Here is a 22,293-nt window from a genome sequence, read left to right as displayed (position 1 = left end):
AAAAACTAAAAACAGGTAAAGATCTATTGGATTATTAAAACATTGAGACTGGAGTAACAAAGCAGGTGTGAACATTGTTTTATAGGACACAAAACTGATCTGCCTCTGTGTTCTCCAAGTATATAGTATTTTCAAAGAAAATGCTCATATAAGGAAGCAGCATAAGTGGGTAATGAAGGCTCAGTGACGCACACAGGGGCACTGCTAGGGCTGGCTGGGCTAGCATATATACTTACTTCTCTGTTTTGACGTTTGGTGTTTGACGGCAAAAGCTTAACCAGTGTTTGGAAGTGGAGATGTTTATGTTCACCAGATCCTGCAGTTCACACTCCACTCTTCTGTGGCAGAAGGCGGAAATTTTGCAGATTCTTTTCCATGACTTTCTGTTTTTTCCTGCCTTTTTCTTATCAAACCTCGTCTCACAGGGTGGTAGCCTGCCAGGGAGGTTTTCTCTGGCCTGCCAGTAACACCCTGCCCCTGTCAGGGCAGAGGGACGGTTTCACATGTCTCTCCCAGCAGCCAGGCAGCTCTGAAGACAACAAGAAGAAATTGTGTCCTACATCAGAAGTGTTAACATTTCATAGAGCCGTGCTGGTAGCAGGCTTATGGCTATAAAGGGTCATTTTGTGCAGAGAAGACTGCAACTCATTTTGGCAACCTCCCAGCTGACGATAATCTCATTTTTAGGGGAACCTATTCCTGCATAAAGCCCGGATATTCCCCCCACTCCCCAGAGTGCTCTCCCTTTCTCACAGCACAGCTCCTTTCCCATTTGTTTAGTTGCTAGAGGCAAAAAGAGGCAGCCTTACGCTGCATTTTTCTCCCCTGCATACAAGCGTGCCACCCTGGGTGGTGGCTGTGCTCCGGGGGCTCGTGTGCTTATGTCTTTTGGGGTTGGCTGTCAGTCCTCAGTACATGCTGTAACTAAGACTTTGCAGCCTAGCCAGCATAATAAACAGTGGTGCTTTTCTTGGAAATATTTAAGCTTTTTTCCTGCCTTAGAAAGATGAATGACTTACGACTTTGTTCCTAAATTGGGCAGATGACATTAATATTCAGAGTGCAGCACACAGAGGAGCTCAGCACATGAACCCATGTACCTGTCAGGATTCACCCTAAACAGACAAACTGAGGGGGAAAAGCCAGGCAGAACTCAAGAGCCATGGCTGTGGGATTTCATAACTACTTGTGATCGGCTCTTTCCACCGGTGATTACAGGCTGCATTTTCACACTGCTGTGCCCAAATGAGCACAGTCAATGCCCCCAGCAGGGAGCTGAGGGGGAGAGGTGGGTGAGGTAACTCGCGGTGTGCCTGAGCATCCTTTGTGAAACTGCTCACTCATTTATCCCCTTGAATTGAAATCGAAGCCTTAAGCCACCCTCCTTGTTAAAGCATTTCAGGGATCTGCTTCCATATTGCATCCAGCTGCTAGACAGACTTAAAACAGAGAGACAAAAAATAACAGCATCCTGTTGTCATGTCAGGGAAACCCGGTTTCTCCAGCTAGTATCCTTCTAACACAATTGACGACTGTTTCCTGGAGATGCTCTCCTACATCCCACCATTTGTCCCAGCAGCCAGGATGTTGAATTGGGTCACTGGTGCTGCTTCAGGGGAGCCCACCACAGACACAGACACAGACACACTTGGAGAGGGAAGATGTCCAGTTGCACTTTGTGCTCTCAAACAGGAGCTCCGAGAGTTCACAGATCAGCCTTAGCTTGTGGGTGAGTAGAAAGGCACAGGATTAGGCAAGCCAGAGTAGCATCGGCTTTCACCGCCAGCAGAATGAGCTGAGCAACTCCCACTTTTCAGATAGCTTCTGCTCCACCTCTTAATGGCTGAAATATGGTGCAAGGAATAAACTGAGAATTGGTTAATTGGTCTGAGGATTGTTATGAAAGTGGTGGAAAGTGAAAGCCCATTAGCGCTGGCATCACCCTACAACACCCTTCCAGTAATTCAAAAGCACACAATTAGTAGTATGGAAAGGCCACAACTGAGCTCAAGTAAAACAAGCACTAAACACAGCAAGTAACAGCAAAAAAACAATGTGCAGAAACAGAGCGACGCTGACCTCTGCACAGGTCTCAGCATGGGATCAGCTCTTCGGCCCTGAGGATTAGGGAATGGTGATAAAAGGAAACCTTGCACCTCTTTTCCAGCATGGACCAGGGTGTGGAGCTCACGGCTTTGGGGGAGCGTGGGGTCACACACTGTGCCTGACCTCATGAAAAAAGGGTAATATTGTGATATTTACCAGCAGACGTGGACAAACTGCACCATGGTTCCACCTTTCTCCCTTTCCAATATCAATTTAAGATGTTTACAAGATGCAGCCAAGCACATCCTGTTCTGAATGTGTGCCTAGGTCCTACTAGTGTCACAGCGAGTTGTGCACATGTGTTACGGCACAAGAGCAACTGGGGGTACCACAGACCAGCAGCCTGGAGTCCCTGCATATCCCTGTGGATTTAAAAAGGTGGTGATTTGCAGAATACATAGAACAGTCTTTATAAGTGAATGTATTTCACCCAGCTTGAGAATGGGAGAACCAGAGTGTCTAAAAAAGAAAAAAAAAAAAAAAAAAAGTATCTTGCTAATATTTGGGTTTGTAGTTTTAAGCTGCAGGAGACATATTTACAGAACAGAATAATCTCTGCTGGTTCAGACTCTCCTTTCTCATCTCTACTCCTCCACTTGCAGTATCACGACTATCACCAAGCAACTAATGTTATAACTGGAAAGGACTTAAAAAAAACTTCTGCACAAAAAAAAAAAAAAAAGAAAAAAAAAGAAAAAAGAAAAAAAAAGAGAGTCAGTGATCTTAATATTTAAAGACTCAAAATATTCAAAATGAAGGATAAAAAAAAATTAGGCTTGAAAAGCTAAAGATAACAGAATAGTCTCATTTATGGAGAAGTATTGCTAACTCCTGCCATTCAAGCAGAATATGCTCAACTCCTCTGGCCACTGAGCAAAAGAAAAAAATAGTTTGTCCTTAGAGCAACAAGGTTATTTAAGAAAATTACATTTTTTTGCTATTCTTTTTCTTTACCTTTGGCTCCTGAGCTTTCTGGGTATATTTTATCTCTTTTTTCCAAATGCACAAGGGCTTTCTCCTTAAGAAAGGAAGCAGATCCTCATACATTCAGATGACTGCAATCCCACATACCATGACGCTCAGGGAGCTGATAGGCCTAATGAAGATCCCATGGTAAAAAATGGTCTTTTACCACCTTCTGTTTCAAATGCAGAAGAAAACTGTTGAATCACAGGCTGGACACTACAGGGTTAGGGTGAAGAAAAGCAGAATTCTCCCAGGGCCTCCCTCTTTCTCCATCCCATGACAATGAAAGATTTCTCTACAACAGAGAAAATCACATGGCTCCTTCAGCAGTTGTAAAATGGCCTGGATTTTTTGCTTGGCTTTTCATCATTAAAAATTGAGATCCTCAGCTGGAGAGCAGAGGGAAGTGTAGGAACATCAGTCAAGCTTAATTTTCCTTTTACATAAATCCAGCTCACTGGTGCTTTGGTTTTATTTGCTCTTCCTTTCTTCTGGAGCCAGGCTGGTGCCTAGAAGGTGGAGCTGCCTGTGCACAACTGGCAGTTCCTTATTATCGGTGCCCAACAGGATGATTTATGGAAGATGAGGACTAAGTTCCTGGCTTCACGTACTTGCCGTGGGAGATGTTCTCCTGTTGATACCCAATGGTGAAAGGTTTTTAGCGTTGTCATGGGAACGGCTGTCATCTTCGGTGAACAGCCTTTCTTCAATGTGAGGCTGCCTTGCTTGTTTACCGTACAAAGCCATTTTTCAGTAGTATTTTGCCTTGGATTTCCAATAGTCTTATCTTTCCCAAAACTCAGGCAGTAGAAATTATGGAGGTGATGATGATGGACGGTGATAAAGCCCCTAGAGGGAAACAGGCAGGACCCAGTATGTGTCTACACCATGAGCTAATCTTCATTTGGAGGGAAAGTGATCTGACAGCTTCACTGTGTCCTTCTACTTAAAAGGCTCACTCTTGCTCGCGCTCTGTCTCTCACACAGACACTTACATCTCTCCTCCCTTCCCCAGGAATTTACCAACAGGATTTGTTGTACAGTCACCCAAGGTGTGGAGGTGAAGCCAGCATACTGCACAGCCCTTTTTAGGATGTACTGATGCACCGAGACATTTGCAATGTCTCGTTTCATCAAGTGACATAGCCTGTGTAGAAATATAGCTGCTACGAGGGTCCCTCAGGGGCTAATTCTTTCATACTCCTGCATCCCCAGGCTACAATGACAGAAGCAAAAGACTGGAAGTCCGGCCATGCCACCATCAGCAGCTCAGTAGGACCTCATGTTATCAGCTCGCAGGGATGAGGCAGCAGCAAAGACAACCCTGACCAACAAGTTGTCGGCTGTAGGAACAGACTATTTTGTGCTTACTCATTTAGTATCACGGCTGTCTCACAAGCAGGACTCAAAAGAGAACACTATTGATAAATAAATCATTTTGGTCAATTCAAAATGAGGTTTTTTCCTCCAATATTTTCCTCAAAACAGAAACTTGAAAACAATGAGGGGATTGAATGAAATATTTTGTTTGACTCAGATTGTTTCAATCTTGAAATAAAATTCCAAAATCAAAGATCAAAACACTTAGGAGGTATAACAACATTTCACCACTTCTAAATCCCCCTCTTTCCTCTGTCTCCATCTATGAGGACTAGTCATCAAATGTGGCATGAATTCACAAGCAGTTTCAGTCAACCTAAAATGCATTTTAGCAAACTTATTCTCAGCCTCAAAAAATATAATCAAGCCCAGATTCTGTAGTGATCTGACCCAGAATACTGTTTCTGAGCAGCCTATTCTCAAACTTCTCAACTCTCCACAGCTACCTTCACTCACTTACTTACTTAAGAGACTGATTCTGCAAACTTCCGACACATCAAATTTATATCGAAACTGGCTAGAGTTTCCTACATTTTCTGCCAGAATAGGATGAAGTATTACCAAAAGAACCTCTCTTAAGGCTCACTTATTTTCAAGACACTGAAGCAGGAGGGTAGTCTTCTACCCTGAAAGGTTCACAACCAAATGGATTAATGTCAGGACCAAATATTTGACAGCAAGTACTATGACAATTTAATAAAAGTCTTACACACAAATATAGTACAGCTCACACTTAAGTACTCAGTAAATTAAAGGGATTGCAATTAAGGTGCTTTAAGGTGCCACATCATTTCGTTGATGACAATAAAGGCTTTTCCCACTTGACACTATCATTTGTAACTTTGCAATACAGCCTCTTCCTACCCGACTGGCTCTGATGTTGTAGGAGAGGGGCACTGGGGTGAATGCAACTTGTGGAAGACTAAGTTTTTTAAGCATTATTAAGCAAAAATTGCATCCTTTATAGCTTCAGTACTCACTTCTGAAAGCATCTGATAAGAGCAGGGTTTCACGTCGTCAAAAGTTTGGGTAGATTTTGAAAATGAAAAATGTTTCCAATAGCTGGCTCCATTCTGCTCCTGAAATGACCAGCCGCCTCTGTACGGTCCTATGGCCCAATATGGGGCTTCTGCAGGATAAAGAAAACCTTCCAATGACTGAATGCTACTATGATTACATATCTCCACCAAGAAAATGAAACTGGCTTCCAGCTTGATAGAAATTCCTCACTGCAAAAACTGATGTACTCTGTTTATTCCCAAGCAATCTCTCAGAGGATCGCACCCCTCTGCTCACAAACCAGCAAGTACTCCTGAGCAGGCCACAAGTTACTTACAGATTATGTCAGCCAGTGAAGCACAAGCCTTTTTTATTTTCTCTTAAAATCTTGCTACTCTGGGATGAGATCACCTCACTGTGAGTCATTAATCCACAGAGACAGCTTGTAACATACAATGAAAAGCAGAGCCTTGCTCTCAAATCCCTACTGTACTGGCCAAGAAGCATCAGGCGCTTTCAGATCTCTCATCGCTGTACTACACACGCCTCTAAGCATCTCAAGCATGTATCCGCAGTGCCCTTTAATGTTTCCATGAAAGACCCTCAACATGGTCACTAGATAGGTTTCATGACCCAAAGCTAGACTAGAGTCAGACTTGAGCATTAAAACTCTCTTCTGGAGCCAGCCCCAGCCACTCACATGGGTTTTGACAAATTTAATTACCTACCACTGCAGCACTCTGCCACAAAGTGCAAGTCCTTGCTGTAATTTTGTTTAAGCAGATTCAGAAGTATGTGTATATTAAAAGAAATATCACATCCACTTCTGCATAGTGGTAGGTCATGGTGCTGGACTTCCACCTGTAAATCCTGAGTAGCTCTGAAACTGGACAGCAGCGACTTTTCCTCCAGTCCTACCTGCCGGAGTAGAGGAGTCAGTGGCAAGATTGGCTGGAACAAATTAGGCAGGTTCAGGCGCTAAAGAGACGGCACTACACAGATTAATCAAATAGATACACACTGCGAGAATGTCTCTAGTCTCCTTTATTTTAATTTACAGAAAAGTATGTATATAAATCAGCAGAATATAAAGAAAATATTTCAAATATTTTCCAGTCGAAAATACAAGGCTATAGCTAGCCCTCCTGGTACAGCTGGGATGACTTCCTATTTAGAGCCCCGGGACTGCACTGCATTTTGGGGCAACTCAGAGATGCTCCTTGAAACCTGAAGCCCAAGGGCCCATTTATCGCTGGTACCTTCTATTCTCACAGATTTGAACAGGCTCATTTCTAAGTTTTGCCATTATCTCAGCAGCACAAGATCAACCTTCTGTAAGACTGAGGATCAATATGAAATGATGAGACCAAAGAGGGTGAAAACAAAAGGAAAAGATATATAAGCACAAGTGGGAAGCATCCATGAAGAAGCGCCATTGCCATGAAAAGAAGGCACTTGAGTTAATTTATTTTGCATTGTTGATTCTTCATTGAGACTTCAGAAAAATAACAATTAAACTCGGGTTCATATGGCCTTTTTTGTCTGATTTCTTATTTGGTGAAATCTCGTTCCTCTCAAGACAGGGGGAATTTGCAAGAAGTCATCGGGGTCAGACAGGCCTCTCTCAGGGACGGATGAGCAGAAAGAGACTGGCACTTCACAGCCAGACTGATTTCTTTGGAAATCGAGGAGTACACATGGACAGAGAGGATTCAGGATGCCCCAGTACAGACAGCAACCTCTTGAAAGTAAGTAGCATAGCCTCTGACATGGAGAAGTCACTGTTTTGGTTGTGGTTCCTACTGCTGCACACGTTGGTGCCAGACAAGCCATCACAGCACTCACTTGCTGGGACTGTCAGGAGAAGTTAGATGAACAAGAAGCTGTGAACAGAAGGACAGGAGCAAGTGTCCAGCTGGCGAATTCTCTTCCAGGTTCCCTTGCATCGAGGATTCCCTACTGCCTGCCAGTGCAGCAGCTGATTCCTGAAACACAGTCATAAGAGGGAGAAAGTTAACATGCTGCGCCTTCACTGCAGGGCAGTCACTTGTGCAATGAGGGCTTCAATCACCCAGTAAATCCCATTTAGTTTGCTAACATCCACTTTCACTCCATGGACCCAATTGTGCCTTTCTACCACTGTAAAGAAGCAGCAACCACAGTGACCCCCATAGGATTACAATAGTGTGAAGTAAAGCCGCTATCAGTCAGGAACACTGGACTGGAAGAACCCAGAGCAGCACGTACTGTAGACGTTAAGTCCAGATGGATTCACAGAAACATTCCCTCGAGGTGCCCAGCATTGCATGCAACAACTCACAAAGCACACCGACATCCCCATAACTCCTGTATTGGAACACTTGACAGGTTGCAAAGTGGGCAAAACACTTCTTTCTCCGTTTTTCTTTGTAACAACACCATGCTCCCTCTCAGCAGGCAGAGCTCTGTTGCCACCCATAGCCATCGAGATGCTGAATAAGTACCTAGCCCGCAATACACAGCACATGTCTGTGTGAGCAGGTGCAGGGACACGAGCATCTCTGGATAATCACGTTAGTGGAACACTTGCCTAAGCTTTCCTGCCTTACTAAGAGCTACACACTAACACAGCTTCTGGATGGCAGCTGGCTGGAGGTACCAGACCCACAAGTGTTGGAACAAGGTTACTCACAGGCCTCTCAAGTAGAGGACAAAAAACCAACCAACCAACCCCTTTTCTCCCAGGCAGTCCATCAATACGTTGACCAGACCTGAACAGAGAAATATCCTATTAAAACAACCAAGCAGATCCACAGGCCATTTTTCACAATCAGTGGCTGCACAAGCAATGCTGGCCTAACGGCCACAGAAACTGAAATTTTGCTATAGGACTGTGGTTCTTCCCAGATTTTAGCATTTAGTGGTTGAAGGGAATTCCTTACATTAGCGTGTCCCAGCCCTGACCTCTGGAGAAGCACAAATACCACAACTGGATCAACTGTTGCCCTGTGCAGAGAGCTGCCCACAGAATAGCCCAACAGACCCCTAACTTCTGCCTTTTTTGTAGTTCTGTGGAAACTGGAATTATTGCTCTAGCTCCACAAAGATAACCCTGCCCTTGGTTTAATGAGATGTCATGCTCCAAAGCAGGGTTTTATGCATCACACATGGTTGGAAAAGGCTCACTGTTTTTTTCTTTTGGCTTGGGGTCATTTCAAAATACCAGAACCTGCACAGGGAGGATTAAGACGCCAGATAAAGCAGGCTGCACACAGAGCAGTCCCATACCCTTCAAAACTCTGGGCTGCAGCTTTACCTTTAAAAGGCTTTACTCCTTAAACACATAAGCTAAACTTGCTTACTCTCATCTTGCTGTTGGGGAAGGCAAATACTGACTTTGCTATAAATCAAGTCCATCCATCCTCTCTCTCCCTCCGCCCCATGAGCATGGGCATAAACTGCTGCAGTCTGGACATTTATGTGCTACAACGGCCACATCTTGCTCCAGGTGATGAAGAGCAGCTGATTCTCCTAGACACAGGCTGACTAACAATTTCACAGATGTCAAGTCTGTGCTTTATTTGTAGATCTTTCTGAAGACGATCCAAAATTAACAGATCAATTTCCCGGCTCGATGCTCTGCCTTGTTTATCTCATAACCTTCTAGAAGAAAGAAGCCAATGCAAGCTAGATTATCCTAGCTATCCTCACCTGATGGCCACAGATCCGGCCATAAATCAAGGACTTTGGGAAACCTCCTGAGCTTGCATAACAGGGGTTAAAATGAACTAGCATCTTCTGCAGAGTGGGAGACAGGTGGAAGGCACAGATAACAAGCATCTCTCTTTAACTTGAAGCATTTATAAGCCAGACTCCACTTAGACACAAGAAGATAATTAGGAAATACTCATCAAAATATACCAGCATTGCTGAGTTTATTTTAAACTCTGTCAGATGTTTTCCTTCCTGAGAGTCACTCTTGGAACAATATCTCAGGGAACTAAATGCTGGCACAAGCTGCCAAACTGACAGGGCGAGAAGCAAAGCACAGGCACAGCGTGGGTGGGACAGCAGCAGCTGTGCGTGCTTCCCTGCGCAGCCTCAGCCAGCAGCCCCAGAGACCCGGGCCAGCGTGCGACGGCACAGGTCAGCCAGCATAACCACTGCTCTGAGGTTACCACAAACTGTCCGCATCTCCTGGCAGAGGTACACCGGCAAAAATTCAAAATGAGGGTGAACTGAGCGTACAGCCAGAGGCTTGTGAGCAGATCTAGGCAAACTCAACACATGCTGCATCCTAGGCTCTGGCATCAGCTTTGGCCTCCCACCATCCTCTTTCTCAGGGCAGCAGTTGCTTTCCCATCTTCTTCCACCTTTCTTTACAAGCATCACATTTATGCCTTCCACATCTGGCCAGCGAATCCCAGCCTGAGGAGCTCACCATGCAACACCCTCAGAGCACTGCTCCCTTGCAAGACGGCATGCTCAGATACGGCCGCTTACTCTAACAGAAGGCAGAAGCCTTTTCACAGACATTTCCCTCATCCCACTCAATGGCTGTCCCCACCAACAGTCCAATTTCTTCTCAGAGATCACGGAGGTCAGCCTTTTCCTCCATGCAACCTGGTAAAAAAAGTGTATTATTTTTGGAAACAAATTAGGGGATAACTCCATTCATATAAAGAATACCTACAGCAAATACTTGTACTTGAGATGTTGATACCAAGAAAATCAAGCAAGATACCCAGCCCTGGACAACAATCTCCTTGACCCACCATTGTAAGGTCAAATAGTGATACAGAACACCAGACCATGCCCTGGAGGTTACCTATCTAGGGGATACATGGGAGTTATCTAAAAGATCCATGTGAAACGTAAGGGAGGCTTCACACACACAGGATGAGGAAGCTGCAGACCAGAGACATCATTCATGTTCCACCTGCCAGTCACACATTCATCTCTGACAAAGCTGCCCAGCACTGCTGGTTCAAGGAGGCTTAAAGTGCGTCTCCATTGCCTTTTGTAGACAGGAGCTTTGTCCACTGCTCAGGCCAGCCCAGGCCAGCCCTACCTGTCCTCCAAGCCTATGTTACTTACCCTGGCAATGAACCCAAGTGAACACACACAGTACATGAGCTTGGCACACACACATAGAGAGCTCATACCTGCCTAGAAAATGCCACAGACATGACTTCATTTGACATTATAGGCAGTAACGCTGGAGGGGTAAAAGCTCACTGTGTTAAAAGGTAGCTTCCCTGCTGGCTCCCACTGTAATGAAATGGACCCACCAGTTCATCTTACAGACCTCCAGCAAGACTCTGGGAACAATTTCTAGGCTCTGCTCAACTGGGATGGATTTAAATCATCTGCTGAGACGTGGGCTGGGTCCTGACTTCAGTGAACCAGTCACCATTCACCCCAGCTCCATTATTGCTACCCCTCTGCAGCCTTCAGCCTGCTGACATCTGACGATCAGATCATCATTCCTAAAGGACACAGTATCATTTTCTTTGTGCTTCCATTCCACGCACAGTGCTGTTCACCAGGTCAGGCGAATGAAAATGCCTCCCTCTTTTTGCAGCCCAATCAGGAAATGAATTCCTGAATATATTTTTTATTTTGCTTAATCTGATGTTCCTGTCTGGCTCCAGGGTTTTAGTAAAATAACATTATTGTAAGCTTTTATAATCATTTACATGTTGAATGCAGGTAAGAGCTCCTCCTGGCCACACCAGTTAAGATTTTTTTCTTCTTTATCTAAAAGCTGTTGGAACCTTTGTACATAACAAGCTGAGGCAGGGAAGGAAAAGACTCTAACGTGACTTCCTCTTACTAAGAGCCTGAGAAAAACCCTGCCTAAAAAGGCCATTATTGGCAGTCTTGGTAGTGCAACACATTGTGTGCTTGAGGCCTGACAATCCTAGTTTAGAGTTTCTAATTAATTCCAATGAATGTGCTTATTTCAACATTTATATAAGTTTTAAAAATACCCCTGCCCAGCACTGACGGGCAATGATTTTCTCCGGCAGGGCTGCTAACCAGTTTCAGAGGATGCCTTTAATAAACTAACAACAGGGTTAAGAGTATCAGGATAAAAGCAGTGCAGAAGATGTGCCTCCGGTGACCACAGCAGAGGCTTGGGAGCCAGGACGCCTCTGTTGCTGGCTCGGCCACAGATGTGTTTCGCAGCTTCAAGCCATTCCCTTCATCTTTGCTGGAGTCTGCCCAATTTGTACAACCTGGGTGGTCCCCATCAATCACCCCAAAGCTTCTTCAGCCTTCCAGGGAAAGGATGCTGAAAGTGCAAAGATTTAACAGTACTTCCGTCCAACCTCAGGTGCCAGCACATACCCCAAGTCCCTAAGCCAGCTGCCACTCGCCAGAAACACTCATAAAGGGTCACTTGTAGAAACAAAATCCCCAGTGCTTAAAAATCAGAAACAGATTTGGTTTTATTTGACATCTGACAGGACTGTTAACCTTAGAAGCATGGCTGGAGTGTCTTTAAAACAAAAGAACTCCACAACTGTGCCACTGAAAAGTCAATGAGATTTAGCAGACTAAGTGCAGGTACTCCCTCACTTCAGTCCTGGCTCTGCCACTGGTTTAATATGTGAGCTTCACCAGGTCATTTCACCTCTGCAAGAAACTCGTGGTATGCAACAAAGACCAGTTAATATATGTAGAGTGCTCCAGAGAGCTGTGTGCAGCACATTAAGAAACTGGGACAAGCAGATCAAGGGAGAAGAATGAAAAATTCAACATGAAAACAAAAGCTAAAACTCTTACGTTTTGCTTCCACTGCCATCCCCATAACAATGTTGACTTCCAGAGTCTAAAGCTGGGTGCTGGCACTCCACGCAGACGGTGTGGCCCTCCCTGAGATACTGCATCCAGCGAGTATATGAGTGGTGGCTCTGCAAGCAGCCCGGCGTGATGGCCACAAGCTGGAATTCAACACAGTACCTGCAACAAAAATAACCGAGTAGGTTAGCTCAATAACCAGATTAGAGCCCTCCACGGGACTGGAAGAGCCAGATTAAACTGGGTGACCATAGACCACTAATTAAGAAAAAGAAAAAAACAAACAAAAAAAAACCCCACTCCCAAGGTCACAAAAACCAGAAAATGTGGTGTACCTGCATTTTGACAAGGTTAAATGGGGAATAAAACTACTCTGCTGGTGTTTTCAACTGACATATCAAAAAATATCAGGTATTACTGGCATCTGCTTTTACAAATAGAGACACAGATTGGTCAAGGATTTGACTAAAGCCAAAAAAAACAAGAGACAGGTCTTCTGATTCCAAGTCTGGAATCCATCTGCTGAACCACACTTTCTCGATCATCTGCTCTCAGTTACTTATAACAGGTTTTGTAGAGCAACTTGCGACAGGAGCTAAGATTCAGTCTGTAGAGGTTTCCCTTGTAACGATCTCCCTCCTAAGAGACAGAGTGAGGTTGTCATATCTCAGTGGGGGGACCACCAGATTGACACAGCACTTCTGCCCTGCTCAGACTTTTCTGTGCTTCTGATTTTAGCCAAACTTGAGAGGAGAGCCCAAAAGAACTGGCCTTGTTTGGAGGGGAAAACCAAGGAAGTTCAGTAATCATCTATAAACACATCAGAGAATTGGGTTCTAGTCTAGACTGGTTCTGTATCAGTCATCACAGGGATTTCCAAACACCTCCAAGTAGCACACTGAACCATGTGAGCAGTTTGCTTCCTTGCCTTATCTGAGGGAAAGAGAGCAAGGATAAATACACGTGCAATAGAGCTGTGCTCACATTTTTGAATTCTACAGGGAGAAGGCTCAGCTAATGAGGAGTCCAAGGGAGGCTCAGGGTGACCAGATGCTCTTTCCTTCAGACACTTAAGTGAGGGGGATGGATGCACCCACACACTATGGAAATACTTACATGTACAACAGCATGTGGGGAAATAAATCAACAAGTGCATGGCTGCTTCATGCTGCAAGAGCAGCTCTGGGAAACTCCACACAGTGTTTATAGGAATGGCAGCTCTCAACAAGAAACAGGCAAACCTCCAGGGACTGCAATAAGAACCCCTGGGGAAAAACTAGCTTGCCAAGCTGTGTACGAGGGCTTACAGGCTGGAAGATAACCTTTCCCATCAGCACTGTGTTGTTGCTAGCGATGACCCCAACTGGGAAAGAAGAGGATTGGGAAGGCTGATGCCAGCTCCCCTGTGTTTGAGGCACCAGCCCGGAGGCAGAGCAACACACACAGAGATGGCTGCGTCTCAGAAGGTAAAATGCAACAGAGCCTGCTGCACAACCCTGCCTGTACCTGTGCTGTGCAACAGTGCTGCAGGGGAAAACAGGCAGTGTTACAGCCAAGGGGGGCTGAAATGGGAGAGGGATGTGCTTCCCATGCAACAAGATAGCAAACTCTGCCCCCTGAGAATTTACCCCATTTACGTAAAAAAGTGCAAACTGCACCAGATTCCACATTGGGAAGAGCTGAAGTGAATGGTCTTTGGCTTTTTGATCACACAACCTTAAACAGCAGCGATGCCATGAACAAAGAGCTAAATTTCAGTCTCGTACTGGCCTTTTACATCAAGGCAGACCCACAACCTTCAGATGCACAGCAGATACTGCTGTCACTGAGGGGAGAGCAGCACCCTGCTCTAGTGAAGTGCCACCCTTCTGCTGGGAAACGCTGATTCTGATCAGCAAAAAGCTGGGCCCAAAACGGCAGCCAGAGAGACATTGAAGGTGGAGTATGACTGAGCCCCTGTGCTGAGCCTCCAACTTACCCTGCTCTTCCATTGCCATCAGCTGCAGCTCTTTTTTTCCTCGCTTTTCCAAACCCTCCTGTTGTTATTAATGCTGGGACTGTGTATATCAAAGAGAAAGAGTACATAGCGTAAGCGGCAATACTGCACTAAGGCTGTTTACGTCTGCAAAACAGTAAAGATGGGCCTTTAATGTCATATGGTTTTATCTTCAGCAGGAGACAAAAACAATTCTAACTTTGTGTTTTCGTATTATCCATGACCATCAACCATTTCACTGAAAAGAGAATCTGTATCGTTGCCAGATTTTTGCCTGAGCAGAGTAAGCCTGCTTATCAGGCACAACCAAAAGACAGAGGGCAATATTCACTTAATACCAACTGTCAACAGGTTTGAAGATGTCAGTTGTAGCCAACATCCAGACTGGACAGATTTTGACCCCAAATACCAGCAAAAATGACAAGCAGTTCTTCTAAAAATCAGTAAAGGTATGTCATGAAAAGTTGATTCGAATGAACTGAAATCAGGCTTTTTCTCCAGAAACTAGATGGAGGTCTCCTCTGCCTGCACTCTACTCCAGTGCAGGGAAGTCATACCCTGCCTTTGGTGGGTATTGCTCCTTCATGACTTTTTGCAGATGACTCATAAAATCAGAAAAAAATATATAAAAAAAAGAAAAAAAAAGTGCTCGACACCCACTTACAGAAGTTTTAAACAGGCATAAATCTACCAACTCTATCAAAGTTGCCAGAGATTTACACTTGTATAAGCGAGACCACAACAGGCCTGTAATATTTCACTTTTGAAACCCAGCAGATCACAGCAAACAGCAGGCACTACTTTCAAACACTGTCCCGGCAAGGATATCTCTAAGCCCCTGTGTGAAGAGCTCAGTTCTCAATTACACCAGACAAGCCCAGAGCAAACACGCTGGTGTCTGAAAACAACTCTTTTCAAATACAGTAAAGAAAGATCAGCTCTGCTGACCCAAACAAGAGTCCTCCCCCCTGATTACCCAGACACTTACATTTTCAGTGGACTTACTCAGGGACTGTTTGCACTCTGTTCCTTGCTGAGTCCAGTACTCCACGCAGCCAGCCCTCTCCTCCAGAGGAGGGCATGCCTCTCCTCCGTTCCTGGGCTCCTGGATGACGTGCCTCCTCCGAACACGATATGTTGTCTTGCAAGGCTCTGCGCAGCCACTCCAGACGCTCCACTGAGATACGACACAGGGGATAACTGGAGGAAGAGTGACAAACAGGGATGTGGAAGGTTACAGAAATTATGCCAGTGACGTGCCTTCTCCAGAGAAGAAACTTTTCGACATCGCTCAGTACAACCTTCCCTGTTTCACACCTATCCCACAGTTGTGTTGGGCAGTTCCCAGTAGCTCTGCTCCCAGGAAATTACCTGCCCAGAAGCTCCAGCCATCCAGGCTAGTCTAAATGAGGCCAGTCACCTCCCTCTCCTACACCACTGCAAGCCTCCCCTGCAACTGGGACCTGCAGTGGATGAACTGAGAAAAGTTTGAAAATTAGATGAAGTCAAATTGAGTGGTAGGGGAAAAGCAGGATAAAGAGCAGGAGGAAAGGGAGGGTGTTGTAGACCCTTCATGCAGATAAGGCCTGAAATCTTACTGACCTCTCTTGTGAGATGTCACATAGCACATGATGACCAGCCATGGAGTTTGGATCATCGCATGGCAGGCTGGAGTTGAGTTCAAGAATCAAAATGAAATACAATGGCTTCCACTTTGTACGTGTTGGAACCAATCCCAAAATATTCTGAGGATGTGACTCACGACTTCAAGTTTTGGGAACCTGCACTAACTAATGCTTCAAAAATCTTCACATCATTGAGTATCCCTACTTGCTCTCACATAGTATCCATGGTGCTAACTCCTAAACTTTGGCTTCCATGCAGCTAAAGAAATGTCTTCCTTCAGCACTCAACATCCCATCCATTCAGTCTGAAACACACTGGTGACACACTATTCCCTGTGTCACATATCCCCTTTTGTGATCTCTTCCCCATGAGCATGCCCATAGTTGAGTTTCATAGGATTGAATCTTTGGAGAGAACTATCAAGAATAACACAGGAATCACTCGAGTACAAGAGCATTCACCTGCTGGTCTCTCTCAAAGGCAACTTGGAACCACAGCCCATGATATACTTGATCAGTTGTACTTAACCAACACAACCATCAAGAACAATACCTCTGGAGAAAAACACTTGCAGGTCAGCCTAGACTCATATATTATTTTTTCCCCACATATTCTCAGTTGGCTACAGTCCCTCTCTTTGCATTTCTGTGTCTTGTGACTGAGCTGGGCCAGTGTATGACAATACACCACACCAGCACTTCTAAGGACATCAAACTTCAGTCGTACCAGTGAATAGGTGTCTTACCAGGTTTCCTAACTGGCTGGTTCAGCCACTGGGTGCCTCACACACACAGTGACCAGCTAAAGGCCAGCATGCACCACCTTACATACACTAAGAGAAGCTTGCAAGCTACGTTCCACCAAAGTCCCTGTGAGTACTCCAGAGGCAAACTACCCAAGAACAGAAACATTTGACCCCTGACACTGAGCTCAGGCATGAGGAATTCCTCAGTTCTGAGTCCAGCTCCACTATTAATCTATCACTCAATTTAAAGATGCGGATGAGCCCATTCAAATCCATTAAGAGCCACTATGCTCAGCACCTTACAGTAACAGACATTCACACTCCGATTTACAAAGGCATTCAAAAGCCTGAGTCCCACTGATTTCATTGGGACATAAGCTGCTAAATGCTGTTGCAAATCCCAGCTGTTCTGAGCAGCTGAAGCTTGATACTTCAATTTACTCTTCCACAGAACACAGATAACCCCCAATTACTGCATTAACCTCATTTGAAACTGCCCTTGTCTTCAGAAACTTTAGGAAGATCTTTCAAACACCATTGCTTTTCTTCTTTGTCTAAAGTCACCACAAACAGCTCTTTAAACCTATTCAAAGATTAGGCATTAAATCAATTATCTAATTAATTGAGACGTCTCATATATGCAGCAATGCACCACAAAAAAAGCCTGTGCATTGCACTGTAGGCTACCCAACATTATCATCCTTTTGTGCATCCGATTTACTTGGAATATTCTGCTCTCTTCAGTTTTGTTTGGTGTCAGATATTAATGCCTTTGCCTTAATATTTTGCTTTACAAGTCAGTTTGATAAACTAGCTCTTTAGTGGTGCGAGAAAGAAAACTACTGAAAAAAGGCCAGGCTACGAAGGCAATACAACTCAAAGTAGAACTGGGTCCCTTACATCCAGCACAAATGAATCACAAGAAATAATGCAGAAATACCTCATGCCGCACAAAACCAGCTTTCTCGCCTGATCTCCATAAGCAGGATGCTGTTATTCCTCCAGTGAGCCACAGGATGGCACCGGGGGCTGCAGCTGTGACACCGGTACCGCTGCAAAGGTGCCCAGCACAGAAAGGGAGCAGTGACTGCCCTTTGCTATCCCCTCACCATGCGTAACAAGGGCCTGCAAACACATTTTTCTTATTACTCTTCTGTAATATGAAGAACAGACACGAGGGGTTCCTGTCTATCCCAGTTATCCCTGACGAGTGCCGAGAGCAGCAGGATTCAGACGCAGCGGTTCTGAAGGAGTACCCAACAGCCCAGCCGCGTTCAGACATCAAAGGTGCTGGGGCACCCAGCACCAACGTGCCCCTCCCCTGACAGCCCCAACAGCAGGACAGCCAAGCTGCACCCTCCCTGCAGACCTGGGGTGCCCTGCCTCCGGGCAGAGGTGAGGCAGGTTTGAGGGATCCCATGGGCGCCACTTTTATGCTCGCTGCTCTCTGCTGCACTTGGGAGTTGTTGGTCTGCAGACCCGCCAGCCTGTCCTCATTCACAGACATAGCTTGTTTAAATTTCTTTGGAATGAACTCATTTCCCACCCATTTTCCAGCTCTCTCTTGAAAGGAAAAAGGCAATTAAATCACGGGAATGTCTGCCCATCTGCCTAGAGCAAAACTCTGCTAAGGCACAGCTATGCAGGTTTAAAAAAAAAGGCATTATGTGAGCGGGTAAGACTCCTTGAGGATGCTGTTTGTGGGAAGGGAATATGCGATTGCACCACTCACTAAAATAAATTATCTATCTCCTTGATTCACATCCGCACTTTAGCGGAAGACATTCATGGAGGGAGTGCGGCTGTGCTCCCCAGGAACGCAGCGCTGCCCAGGGACTTCGGCACTCAGCTGCACGGGCACTGTGGTCAAGGCTCTCGCCAGATCAAATGCTGGAGCTGCAGCCACACGCTCCAGGTGTCGATGCCTTTTGCAGGGAAGCATGGACTAACAGATTTGGTCCCATCCATAGTAATTCAATCCACAAGAGGGAAAGGGAGTGGGGGATTCTGACTCAGTCAGGAAACGTCCCGTTTCACATTTCTGTCCTGTACAAACACGCAGCATCCTGACATGCCCTGCCAGCTATCTGCTCCAGGAGGACCCCAGCATCTCTGAGAACCTAGGTGGGGAGCAAAGTGCCTGCAGCATCCCTCCTTTGGCCACCCGCATCCCCGCCTAGCCGCCTCTTGCTTGTCCCACGAGCAAAGCAGAGCCCGGCGGCGCTTTTAAACGCGGCCGGAGGCCCGAGGGCGGGCAGGCAGGTGCCGCTCAGCCCGGGAGGCAGCGGGGACAGCCGGACCCGGGAGCGGCCGCAGCCCCGCCGGCCACTCACCTGGGCAGGCCTCGGCGTAGTCGTGGCAGCAGTCGAGGGTGCGGGCGCACGCCTGGTCGCAGTAGCAGGGCCCGCGGGAGCCGTCGGGCCGCCAGCCGGCGCTCAGGCAGGCCGGGTCGCGGCCCGGGCAGCACAGCCCGCGGGCGGCGCAGCCGGCGGCGGCGCGGCGGGGCAGGGCCGGCAGCGCCAGCAGCGCCAGCACGGCGGCCCAGCGGGGGCAGCCCGCCATGGCGGCACGGCCCCTTCACCGACCTTCGCTCCCCGCGGCCCGGCCCGGTTGTCGGCTTGAAGGCGCCGGCCCGCCTCCCCCGCGCCCTGGCCCCGCTGCTGAAGGGGGGAAGGCGGCGGGGCGGGCCGGGCGGAGCCCCGGTGCCGCCAGCCCGGACGGCGGGGCTGGGCCGCCTCGCCCCGGGGCCGCTCGGTGTCGGCGGCGTCCCCGCCCCGGGCAGACCCCGCGCCTCACCGCTTCGCACAGGTAGGTGCGGCGGAGCGGCGGCTCGCCCCGGGTGCTGTACAGCGTGGACAGCTACACCCGGTGCCCTAACAACGGGCTTCCAGCAACAGTTACTCTTGGCACAAATAGGCTTTATTTTCCTGACGCTACCATAATGTTCCTTTGCCGTAACCTTCGCGGCATCTCATGATGCCCGTGCAGCCAATAGTCCCGTTTCTGCAGACTTTTAAAACTAAAGGGTAGAATTTCTGCACTGACTGCTAGCACTTACCAGCCAAATTATCGTAAAGATTATAATCAAAACCAAATTATAAGAGAGAGATTTTTTGCCAGATTTGACTCCAGCATACCTCAGGAGCCATTAAAAACCTGAAAGTACTTCATTCCCAGTACAGCACCTTGTAAGAAACACGATCCAGCTGGCTATACTGCCTCTCTACAGAATTACTCTGAATTTTCTGCTTACTTTCAAATGCGAGAAGCTTAAAGTGATTAGAGCCACTCCTGTGAATTATTTAGCTATTCAGTAGGAAGCTAAAGGCTTTACTGTAACTTTTTATCAGACAGACTTGCTCTGAAATATTGATCACAACAGATGTTATACCTTGCTGAATACCGAACTGGGATTTATAAAACCCACCCACTGATTTTTTGCAACTGATTATGCTATTGTACTAGCAGTGGGTACGGGCAGAGTGTTCCCACTTCAGGGAGACTGCAGCAAAGATGCTTCTAGAAAAACAGGAAATAATATTAGAGGACAGGCTAACACCTTCATCATGTGCAATGCTGGAGGCATGGGAGCAGAGGAGACCTGGCACCACACCAGCTCAGGCATAACATGGTAAAACGTTCCAAAAAGATAAGAAATAGAAGGAACTTTAGCTTCTTTGTATGTCAATAGATGTCTGTAGCAAAGGACAGATGTCTCATTTTCTTGGCAGTGGTCGGATATTGTCACCTTGGAAATCGCACATGTAACAAATCCTGCAGTGGGCAAGAGGGAAAAAGGCCAGGAGAGGAAAGAGAAGAGCACTAGAAGTAAGTGGCCATGGGGTCTAGGAGGCAGGAATTTAACGATACCAGGTGTTAATTTAATTCCTGCCTGTGCCAATGAGTCACTCACTATGTGACTGTGGGTAAGTCATTTAATCAATATATGTCTCATTCTTGATCTAGAACAGGAAGAACATTTAAAAGGAGATTGCATTACTCAGCTAATTAGTCAACACAAACCAGAGGCCTGTGCGGCTCTCACGCAATTAACTGAGGGGCAGTAACAGAGAACGCTTCCCGGGTGTTTCTGTGTCCAGCACTGATGCTGCCATGCTCCAGGTCACCCTGCCAACAATTGTTGAGGTAGGAGGAACACCTTCACCTTATTCCGAGACACAGAACTGACTGAATGAAAATTACCTTTAGAAAGCAATGCATCCACATAAAGACTGCAATTTCGACTGCCCCTGTGCTGTTAGGAAAATTGGATCTGGGTCCAGACATCTCAGTAGGGTTTATATTCAATCTACCCCGACCTAAAGTTCTTGGGAGCAAACTTTGTTGCTCATCTCGCATTCCCAGTCTGAAAGCAGAAGTTCTCCCTTGTTCTGGTTTGACATAGCCCTAGGGGATTTTTTAGGGTTTGTTTTTTTTTTTCCCCTGACAGGCTCTAAAGATGGTAATGTTAAAGAAGCCAAGGAAAACATGGCCCAAGTCATGCTGGACCACATCAGCCCAGAAACAGATTTCTTGCAAGACAATTGCCGAGTCTAAAAGTGGGACTCTTGGCCCTATGAGGAATATTGGAGCCAAGCACGTGTGCTTTACAGAAAGGAAATGTGGCTAGTCCATCTTACAAGGAGAGGTTCAGGAGCTGAACAGCTTGCAGGGCTGTCCTTGGCAGTGGAGATTGTGTCTTCCAGCCTACGGGGAACATCAAGAGGCAGCTCACTAGGGCAGATGGAAATGCAGCTTTATCTGCTTGTTCAAACCCAGCTGCTTTCCTGGCTGGCCACGCGGGGTTCCTGCCCTCTTGCTCATTTTCCTTCGCTTAATTAAGCTGCACTGTGCTAGAGCTGCCGCTGACCCAGTTCCCAGAGGCCCTCCTGCTCCCTTCATTAACTCTGAGGGGCGGGAGGGTGTCGCAGATGGAAAGTCCCTTCCAAGGGACAAAGGGAAGCTTACTCTCACTTTCGCTCTGGATAGTTAATCAGTGTCCCTGCCTGCACCACAGGCTGATCCATCCATCTGTGGAATGGGGAATGCTGTCCAATACCAGCCCCTTCTTAAACTTTATTTTGCCGTAACTTTCCCCCACCCAAAAACAACAAAAAAGATTATGTAGCCTGGATAGGATTTACCAGGTTTTTAAATAGGATTTACCCTATTCCCAAGTGTTCGCCCCTTTGCCTCTATGCCTCTATCACCTGATAATTTATACATACATTGCAAATGCATTAGGGTAGCAGTATTTTCTTTGTTCTGTGTTTGTACAGCCCCTGCACAGTCCCTTGTGCAGGACTTGGATTCCTGTGCATTCCAGCAATAAGGAAACTAGCAGAGTTGTCAGCATGCAGGACCAAAAAAAAAAAAAAATTTATTCTGGTTTAGAGCGTCTGATTTTACTTTCCATTGTCACAGCCAAGTCTGTAAAAGCATAGAAGGAAAGTAGCCAACCAAGTGATCTGGTTTCTTGGAGCTGATTTCTACAGATATGTGAAGGCCCCAGGAGAGCTGGCTGCCACCTCATTCAAACCCTTCTCCAAGGCTATCACAAGGGATGCTCTGCTTGGACATTATATTTCCGCAAGAGGCACCACCAGTTTACACGAGCTTTCCAAAACATGATGCAAATCAACAGCGATGGCAACAATACTTGTCCAAAAGAAGGCAAAGGTCAGTATTT

General features: G+C 46.4%; 1 protein-coding gene across 1 annotated transcript; it reads right to left on the bottom strand.

Annotated features, from left to right (window-relative positions):
• Nucleotides 1-6,489: 6,489 nt before the first annotated feature.
• LOC127023480 (somatomedin-B and thrombospondin type-1 domain-containing protein-like) lies at nt 6,490-19,166 on the bottom strand. The gene is made up of 5 exons (XM_050907595.1): nt 18,938-19,166; nt 15,239-15,433; nt 14,216-14,294; nt 12,223-12,399; nt 6,490-7,436 (listed from the first exon to the last, which is right to left on the bottom strand). The coding sequence occupies exons 1-5, from the start codon at nt 19,164-19,166 to the stop codon at nt 7,319-7,321; spliced, it is 798 nt and encodes a 265-aa protein (XP_050763552.1). The 3' UTR covers nt 6,490-7,318.
• Between the last annotated feature and the right edge of the window lie 3,127 nt (nt 19,167-22,293).

This window comes from Gymnogyps californianus, chromosome 17, assembly GCF_018139145.2.
Source record: "Gymnogyps californianus isolate 813 chromosome 17, ASM1813914v2, whole genome shotgun sequence".
Classification (NCBI taxonomy): domain Eukaryota; kingdom Metazoa; phylum Chordata; class Aves; order Accipitriformes; family Cathartidae; genus Gymnogyps; species Gymnogyps californianus.
This window is presented reverse-complemented; position numbering and strand designations above follow the sequence as displayed.